Source organism: Phoxinus phoxinus (genome assembly GCF_949152265.1).
Source record: "Phoxinus phoxinus genome assembly, chromosome: 21".
In the NCBI taxonomy this organism is placed as follows: Eukaryota; Metazoa; Chordata; class Actinopteri; order Cypriniformes; family Leuciscidae; genus Phoxinus; species Phoxinus phoxinus.
Window position 1 is genome coordinate 2,270,270 of NC_136896.1, and position 10,000 is coordinate 2,280,269.

General features: G+C 33.9%; 2 protein-coding genes across 7 annotated transcripts in view; both read right to left on the reverse strand.

Moving 5' to 3' along the window:
* The window catches only part of plaub (plasminogen activator, urokinase b), an 11,720-nt gene extending 5,861 nt beyond the window's left edge, over positions 1-5,859 (reverse strand). Inside the window, exons 1-6 of the mRNA XM_079595647.1 lie at positions 5,807-5,859; positions 4,682-4,759; positions 4,531-4,576; positions 4,323-4,421; positions 2,857-2,959; positions 1,558-1,655 (exon numbers count right to left, since the gene is read on the reverse strand). Coding sequence (XP_079451773.1) covers positions 1,558-1,655; positions 2,857-2,959; positions 4,323-4,421; positions 4,531-4,576; positions 4,682-4,738 — 403 coding nt within the window. The 5' untranslated portion in view covers positions 4,739-4,759; positions 5,807-5,859. The remainder of the gene's footprint in view (positions 1-1,557; positions 1,656-2,856; positions 2,960-4,322; positions 4,422-4,530; positions 4,577-4,681; positions 4,760-5,806) is intronic.
* A 2,579-nt stretch (positions 5,860-8,438) lies between these two features.
* exoc7 (exocyst complex component 7) overlaps positions 8,439-10,000 on the reverse strand; it is a 22,269-nt gene continuing 20,707 nt past the window's right edge. For all 6 annotated transcript variants that reach the window (XM_079595638.1, XM_079595637.1, XM_079595635.1 and 3 more), the window contains 5 exons: positions 9,967-10,000; positions 9,785-9,848; positions 9,128-9,169; positions 8,859-8,992; positions 8,439-8,752 (listed from right to left, as the gene is read on the reverse strand). The exon at positions 9,967-10,000 is cut by the window's right edge and continues 62 nt beyond it. In XM_079595638.1, the coding sequence (XP_079451764.1) occupies positions 8,650-8,752; positions 8,859-8,992; positions 9,128-9,169; positions 9,785-9,848; positions 9,967-10,000 (377 nt within the window). In that variant the 3' untranslated portion in view covers positions 8,439-8,649. The remainder of the gene's footprint in view (positions 8,753-8,858; positions 8,993-9,127; positions 9,170-9,784; positions 9,849-9,966) is intronic.

Here is a 10,000-nt window from a genome sequence, read left to right on the forward strand (position 1 = left end):
CCGATATTCTGGGCTCAATAACGACGACGCAAACTTACTTTTTATCATGGCTAATATAAACACATTTGTATAAGAGAATCTTGAAAATATGTCGCCTTTCTAGTAGGCCTACATGTGATAGAAAATTAAAAATGTTGCCTTTATCAATGCTGCATCTTCAAAGATGGCCTGTCTGTGCATGCATTTTTGTCCGTGGTACACCCTATCATTTCATTGGAATTAGTTAAATAATGTTAAACTGTTAGCAAATGAAGCTATAGGATAATTATGCAACAATAATCCGTTTTCAAGTGTCTCTGGTTAATTTTTTTTTATTAATTCAAAATAGTTTCACTTTCCATGTGGACACGGGCTGATCCAGTCTTCGTTGTTGTGGTGATGGTTCATTTTCCTCTGATTCCTCATCTGATTCCGGCTCAAACCATAGAGGCTCAAACATATAAGGTTTTATCATTGCAAGAGCCATCGCTTCGCATGCATCACCCGCTATTAAACAGTTACGCCGAATCCTCAAACGTTCTGGCTGGGGGCGTTAATAATCGATGCATAGGCACTGACGTTAGCCAATCATAACAGTGGGCGTTAACACTGAACTCTTAAAGGGGAAACACCCCCAAAACAGACTGTTTGAACCAGAGGATGAGAAACAGGGTGGGAAAAGGTCATAAATCACTACATTTTAAAAGTTTTTTGTAAAAAAAACTATAGTAATACTATAATTGCACCTAAGGGAACATAATAATAAAATAAAATAAACCATGTCATGACCCCTTTAAAGTCCCCCAATCAATCATTTATTCTCTTAAAACTCATCTTTAATCACCAAAATGACATATTTAAAAAAAATTCCTTGAAAAAATAACTCTTCATGCATTAAAATATCTTGAATGTAACTCGACACCCTTGCCTCATTTAGTATACGCGGTTCTATGAATATGCAAATGAGCCCCGCCTCCACTCACTCACTCACTCAGAGATCCACTGGTTGACGATCACACGTTGATCTGATTGGTTACAAGGTAGTGTGTGACGTCAGAAACGCCAGCGATTTCAAAGCGTGTTTTTGAGACTGTCTTTGGTTCACTGCAGTTTTAAGCAGAAAATACTCAGCAATGCTGTCGACTTATGAACTTACACATGTGTCTTAAAGCGTATATTAAAAACACCACATAGACACATAAACAACATTAAAAGCTGGATTTACACCACAGGGGGACTTTAATTGGTTGTTGGTTTAGCTTGTCAAATGTGTTTCAGCATTACTGCTTGCTAGGACTGGGTGATATGACGATATATATCATGGAATTGATTACAATTTTTCGATATAATTTTTTATATCACACATGCAAATAGAGAGCAAGAGTTACTGACACATTCAAGAAACTGAGTAATAAATAGTGGGACGTGCTTGATGTTAAAAAGAGTTATTAAAAGTGCAATATGCAGCAGAAGAGAACTCATATATTCAGGATTCGCACAACTTTCTGTTTTTAAACAGATTTTCATGTATTTCTGCCCATCTCTGAAACATTAATGTGAAAAGGACAGAGTCAGTACTGAGATCTTCTGTGCATCGGGGAACATCACAGTCCTCTCTGACGATCCTGGACTCCTTCTCCACGAAACACCACGGCTTGCGGCTGAAGTCTGGGTTGCTGTCGGAACATGTACAGTAAGTCATGATGGATGTCACATGACATGAACACAATAACCACATTTACATGAGCAGGAATATTGCAAACAACAGGAATGTCAGGCGAGCTGAACAGGCTCGGGCAGGTGTGTGTGTGTGTGTGTGAAGGTGTGTGAGGGAATATTTCTGCAGGAGATCTTCACGTCTGGACTTGAGAATAAGAGGGAATATTGCAAATATGATCAAGAACATGTGCGGGTCATATTTCACCCCAAAATGAAAGTAAAAAAATGAATTGATTTGCACTGTGACCAAATTCTCATTGTACTGTGATGTAAAAAAATATATTTTATTATTATATATACATTATTCTGATATTTTTTGTACTTTATAAAATAATTGTATAAAAGTACTTTTTTATTCTAATACTGTAAAATATAAATAAATGTTAATGTGGCAAATGTGTTTAATTATCATGAAAATAATATCACAATACAAAAATCTTTATCAATGAATATATTATTAATTGTATTGATTTACTTTAAACAGTAAAATATAAATATTGGGTACTTGTGTTTCATTGTATTTAATAATGTCAAAATGCCAAACAATATTAATTGTCCAAAAAGCTTAATTTTCTTTAGGCAAAATAATAATAATAAAAAAAATTCATATAAATAAAATAAAATAAAAATTACATTACATTTTCATTGTATAAAAATGTGTTTACTTTAAAACAGTAAAATATTCATTATTAATAATGGGGCAAATGTGTTTCATTGTGTTTAATGTAAAAAAAACAATGGCAAATATAAAAATATATAATGTCAAAATTCAAAAAAGCTTAATTTTCTATTTGCAAAACATTAGGAAATTAAATAAACTTAAAATAATTATTAAATTAACCATTATTATTATATTATTGTTATAATAATAATTAAATTAAAATGTATGTAAAACAACTATCTTTAATTATTTATTTTAAAATGGGTTAAATTTAATGACATTTAATATCTCAATTATTTCTTCTTATTCTGGGGTGAATTTTGCCCAAGACATGTCGGTTCTTGGCGTGTTTTGTGAGATTTGCTTATTAATTGAGCCGCATAAACTTGTTTTCTTGTTCTATTAATATTCCAATCTTCAGCACAAAGGCATGTTGATATAGTGTTGACGACGGTTGCCAGGTCACTCAGTAACGGATCTGTTCTAGCTCAACTCGCCTGCAGTGTTTGTGCCGACCCAATTCCAGACATTCCCTCCCACTCGCGGATTTAGACACGGGACCTCCGGGACCGATCCCGCCAGAGCAGGACACCGACTCATCTAGCAGAAAACATCATTATCTGGACAACTTAAAGAGACAGTTCACCCAAAATATCAACATCAGCCATGATTTACTCATCAAGCCATCCTCGGTGTATATGACATTCTTCTTCCAGACGATTACAATCTGAGTTATGATGGATAGATGCACTTTTATGATGGATAGATGCACTTTTATGATGGATAGATGCACATTTATGATGAATAGATGCACTTTTATGATAGATTCACTTTTATGATGGATAAATCCACTTTTATGATGGACAGATGCACTTTTATGATGGATAGATGCACTTTTATGATGGATAGATGCACTTTTATGGATAGATGCACTTTTATGATGGATAGATGCACTTTTATGAAGGATAGATACACTTTTATGATGGATAGATGCACTTTTATGAAGGATAGATACACTTTTATGATGGATAGATGCACATTTATGATGAATAGATGCACTTTTATGATGGATAGATGCACTTTTATGATAGATTCACTTTTATGATGGATAAATCCACTTTTATGATGGACAGATGCACTTTTATGATGGATAGATGCACTTTTATGATGGATAGATGCACTTTTATGGATAGATGCACTTTTATGATGGATAGATGCACTTTTATGAAGGATAGATACACTTTTAGGATGGATAGATGCACTTTTATGATGGATAGATGCACTTTTATGATGGATAGATGCACTTTTAGGATGGATAGATGCACTTTTATGATGAATAAATGCACTTTTATGATGGATAGATGCACTTTTATGATGGATAGATGCACTTTTAGGATGGATAGATGCACCTTTATGATGGATAGATGCACTTTTATGATGAATAAATGCACTTTTATGATGGATAGATGCACTTTTATGATGGATATGCACTTTTATGATGGATATGCACTTTTATGATGGATAGATACACTTTTATGATGGATAGATGCACTTTTATGATGGATAGATGCACTTTTATGATGGATAGATGCACTTTTATGATGGATTGATGCACTTTTATGATGGATTGATGCACTTTTATGATGGACAGATGCACTTTTATGATGGATAGATGCACTTTTATGATGGATTGATGCACTTTTATGATGGATAGATTCTGCCATTATAAAGCTTGGAAGAGCCAGGACATTTTTTTATATAACTCTGACTGTAATCGTCTGAAAGAAGAATGTCATATACACCGAGGATGGCCTGAGGGTGAGTAAATCATGGCTAATTTTTGGCTGAACTATCCCTTTAACAGAGAGAATGAACATTTACAGATACAAAGACCTGATAATAAACTCTCTCTCTCTGTCACACACACACACACACACACACACACACACACACACACACACACCTGTTTCACAGCTGTGGCCGCTGAAGCCGTCAGGACAGAGGCAGAGTATGTGACGTCCCGACAGAGAGAGAGATGTCCCACCATTCAGACACGAAACACCTGCAGGAACACACACACACACACACACACACACGCGTGAGATCAAACTGCGGGACTTCTATGTGATATTAATGTGAACATGAAAAATAAAAGACCAGAGCATCTGCACCTGGTCTGTCCAGTGCAGCGCTGGGAACGAGTCTGCGCTGGGCTCTCTGGAGGTCAAGCAAAGAAACAAGGAGTTCAGTCTAGAAACCACACAACTAAAAGCAGTCTCTAAATGTGTGTGAGGGAAGTGTGTAGTTATGAAGCACACTTACACAAACGGTGAGCGCTGCTAAAGCTAGCGTTAAACTCAGACTGAAGAACACAGACATTTCTTCTTCGGCCTTCAGACGCTGAAACACAGGTCATGTCATGAAACACAGCCACGGAAAGGTTTTTTTTTTTACAACGGAGAAATTTCCTGTAAAATTTCATTATAAAATTAATTTCGTATAACAGCCCAGGTCAGACAGGCCTGAAGCGGAGGAGATTAAAGCTCAAATGAGTGTGTGTGTGTGTGTGTGTGTGTAATAATAAATCTCTCAGACAGCGATGATTGGCATCTTCATCTCAACAAGATCTCAAGATGACAAACATCTGCAATCCACAGTTAGAGATCTTAGATGTAAACTATAATATGTCTTATTAAAATGTTTCCAATCAACATAATCCAATTTATCAAAATAAAATAAAATAATAAAATAAAAGTCCTCCCATCCAACATAATCCAGTTTATTAAAATATAATACAAATCTTCCCAGAGCAAATGATCTGAAACTATCAATATAATACAACATATCAAAATAAAATAAAATAAAATAATAAAATAAAAGTCCTCCCATCCAACATAATCCATATTCAAATAAAATAAAATAGAAATCTTCCTAGAGCAAATGATCTAAAACTATCAACATAATACAACATATCCAAATAAAATACAATACAATAAAATAAAAATCTTCCCAGAGCAAATGATCTGAAACTAGCAGAATACAACATGTCAAAAATATTAAAATAAACAGAAGAATTAATTAAAAAATAACAGTAAAAATAGAAAATCCATCCCAGAGTAAATGATCTGAAACTATGCAACATATTTAAATAATGAAATTAAATATTATGAAACTAAATAAATCCGGCTGACTGACAAGTATATTTCGGTATACATGTTCTGTGTTGCTTCTCATGGTTCATTAAAAACATTATGTAATAATACAATAATTTGAAAACAATTTTATATGAAGCACATGATGTTATTTTATTGTCCTCATATCTTCTACAGAATGCATTAGAGTTTGCAGTGCACAGATCATCTCGTCACTATATGAATATTGTGCATCTGGATTATTTTCTAAGCATTTTAATGCATGAACGTGTGTATCCGCAGAAACTCAACTCACCGTGTCTCAGATCAGCAGGAGTGTGTGGAGTGTGTGTGGATCTCTATCGGTCTGATGGAGTTAAACACTCCCTGTGTACAGCAGAGGAGCGCTTGCTCTGATTGGCTGCAGGAACAGAAGAGTGTGTGTGGGAGTTTGTCAAACACACACACACAACTGAAACTATCAATGAAGATTCAATCTGACTTCAGTTCTCTTCATGCTTTTGCTTTCTTTTATCAAACACTTTCTGAACTGATCTGTAAATCCTACAGTATCATATTAATACACACAATCTGTAATACACAAACATTTCTCATAAGAATAACATTGATATTGTTAGTAATATTTCAAGATGAACACTTACTGCACTGAAGCAGCTTTACTGGATTATCCAAACATCATTTTATAGAAAAATCATGAGTATCAAATATGATCATCAGGCTTTTCATCTGTCAATCATCATTGTGTTGCATTAATCATGTTTTAAAAGAGCTTTTAACTGAGCATTCAAATATCCTTTTATTAAGACGTGATATTGGTAGATATTTATATGGATTTATGTATCTGCTATTCTGTTAGAAAGATACTTTTTGGCCATATAAATATCAGCATATGCAAGAAACTGCATATTTTTGGGCCTCTGAATAAAAATGAGCTGTTTATTCTCATATTCTCATGATGATGTAACATACTCGATACAAATTGTTATTGAATAAACTGTCCCAGTTAAACTCTGACACACAATGACACTATAATGGTGTGTGTTTTTCCCAGTAAGCGGGATCACTGATCCGTTCCGGGGATCTCCTCCTAACCCGACACTCATCCGCTGAGAAACAAGAGACAGAGAAATCAGTTTCACATCCATAAACATCTGCACACACACTCGCCTCACTCACACACATTCCCTGATGCGTTTCCCTTGGGATGATAATAATAAACTATATATATATATATATATATACACTTTAAAAAATGCTGGGTTGTTTCAACCCAAATTTGGGTCAAATATGAACAAACCCAGCCGTTGGGTTACATTTTTTAATTAAAAATGTTAACATTTAAAAAAAAAAGTTGGGTTTGTCCATATTTGACCCAAATTTGGGTTACAACAACCCAGCATTTAAAAAATTAAATACAATAATAATAAACACTATTTTAAAACAGTCATTCAAATATATATTTTAATGATTAAAAAGTAATATATATATTATATATATTTTTAAATATTAAAATTAAAACTAATTATATATACATATATTATTTAAAAGTCAAATAAATAAATAATGGAAATAATAAACAAAAACAAATAATATATAGCCTATATATTATAAAAAATACAAATATATATTATAATTATTTAAGGGAAAAGGTAAAAAATACAACAATGAAAATCATAAGCAATGTTTTTAAACTAATTATATATATATATATTATATATATATATATATATATATATATATATATAATTAAAATGTAAAAGTAAAAATATTAAAATCATGGAGAATCAGTCAAACATCTGCATTCGTGCCTCGTTCACACACATTCCCTGAGTGTCCTCCGGGATGAGGAATATTCAGTGAGTAATTCCTGTAGGTGTTGGTCGACAGCACATTATGTTGGGAATGTGCAGTTATGATTCAGTGTGAGTGGCGTTCACAGACTCTCAGCTGATCCCAGGTCAGTGATTAAAGCTTGTGAAAGGTGATGCTCCACACCTCGACTGAATCATCTCTGACGACACTAACTAACAGTGTGTGTGTGGGTCACACTACACAACACATCTGAAGATTAGTGCATGACACAAAATATTGGGTTCTGATGACCGCAGTTATGGAATATTGTTTTCTACAGTGTGAACTTAAACAGAACTGACTGTGAATGACACCAAACGGTGAAGTTATTCTGCAACTACAGACTCCAGTGTTATAAACCGAGGCCAAAACTTATGCAGACATTTGGACTGCGACTGTAATAATATCATGCAAGTAAAAAATGTAAATATAATGAAAGATTAAAATAAATTCAAATATTTATAATAATTATATTTATAAAGTATTATAATTATCAACAAGTAAAAATATTTATATAATAATAATTAAACTAATAATAATAATAAACTATATATATACACATATAAAATGTATTAAAAAAGAAAATAATAAAAATATATACCAATAAACAGTATTTTAAAAGTCATTCATATATATTTTAATAATTAAAAAGTAATATATATTTTATATAAAAAAAATAATAAACAAGATTTTTAAACTAATTATATATACATATATATATATATTTATAATTTAAAAAAATATTTATTTGTAAAAAAATAAATATTGCAAATTAATTATTTAAGGGAAAAGTTTAAATATATAATAATTAAAATATTAATCGTAAGGAATATTTTTACATTTTATATATATATATATATATATATATAATTAATTAAAATGTAAAAGTAAAAAAATAATAATGAAAAAATAAGTATTAAAAATAAAAATATATAATAATAAAATTACTAAAGAACAATACTATATGATTAATATTGGAAATACATTTTTTTTTTTTTTTTTTTTACAAATTCATATATCACAACCATGGTCTCATAAATGCAGCACTTGAAAACTGAAAACTGAAGAAACCTGAAGGAGTTTTCTGGAGTGAATTATTTATTTATTGCAGTTAAATCCCCCAAAAACATTTACATAAATACATTTATACAAAAAAAAAACAAAGCAAGCAAAAGCGAACAGTGACGCTGCAGTTGAGTAGTGTGTGATGAAGCAGACGGGAAGTCACATGTTCGTCTCCAGTGGAAACCAGAGACTCGGTTGCTATGGTGCAGAAGTGGGCGTGGCCTAGGCCGAAGTGTCAAAGAGCTTGTCAATCATTTCTTCCACACGTTCCGGCGCGTATCGGTGATATTTCTCCGGATTTTTGGTGAATGAAATGTTTGCACATCTGTAAAAACAAAGATTAGCTTATGAACAAACACGTGCCGAATACATCTGAATATGACACATGAGATAATAGCGGATGCAACACACACACACACACACACACACACCTCTGAAGGAAGGCTTTATAAGCGTCTGAAACCACTCTCTTCTGAGCCTGTCTGATGGCGTCACGCTGTTCTTTATCAGGAACCGCCCAGCCCTTCTGGATCTTACACAGTTCCTCCAGACCCTCGTTAAAACCCTGCAAACACACACACACACACACACACACACACACAACACAACACAACCCTTCATCCCTGTACATGCTGACATATGAAATCATCATCGTTGTCTAAACTAGTGAAGGAGATTGAGAAGAAGAAGAATCTCTCACCTTGAACTTGTCCTTGATGATCTGTCGCTCCTTGTCTTTCAGCTGCTCATGCAAAAACATCAGTGAAGGTTAAACGGATCATTTAATGATGAACCAATTAAAACTTTTTTAACAGAAGCTCAAAACATAAATTACACCCGAGTGCAGAAGTTTCAAACTCATTAAAGAGCCCATATTTTAAAGTCTTGATGTGTTTAGTCTCCACTAGAACATGTTTTCCTGCTTGAATGTTGATTATGTTCCTCATATTCTCCATTGTTGCGGCTCCTCTCTTCCCAGTCTGTCAGTAACGCTCTGTTTACTTCCTGTCTCTATGAAGCCCCTCCTTCTGAAAAGCACACTGTGCTCTGATTGGTCGGCTGGAGCAGTGTGTTGTGATTGGTCGAGCCCTTCGAGTGTGTTTGGGAAATGTTCCGCCCCTTCCCATAACCGCCAGTTTAACAAACTACTAACTAACTCAACCAGGCCCCGCCCCTTTATTCTGCAAATTAATTATTATAATGAGGAATATTGTGGCGTGTTCGTTCCCGGAAGAAACTCAAGACTATAGAGGCGTTTCAGGAGTTCAGGAACAGTGATATAAGGAATAACTGGAACTTTACAGAGCATTTTCATGCTAAACACTAAAGTGTGTGTGTGTGTGTGTGAGCTTCTCACCTTGGTTCCAGGCTGGACCGCTGGCATGTTTCGCTCGGTCAGATGCTCTGTGACCTTCAGCCAGCTGTGGGACAGTGAAGGTCAGAAGGTCATTCGTGGAGCCGTGACAGGACAGTTTCTGGCATGTAGTAGTAGTAGCCTTTATTGTCACTTAGTCAATAAAGTGGTCTGTGATGTTTTACCTGCGCTGATAATTCTGGATCTCCAGCTCGATCA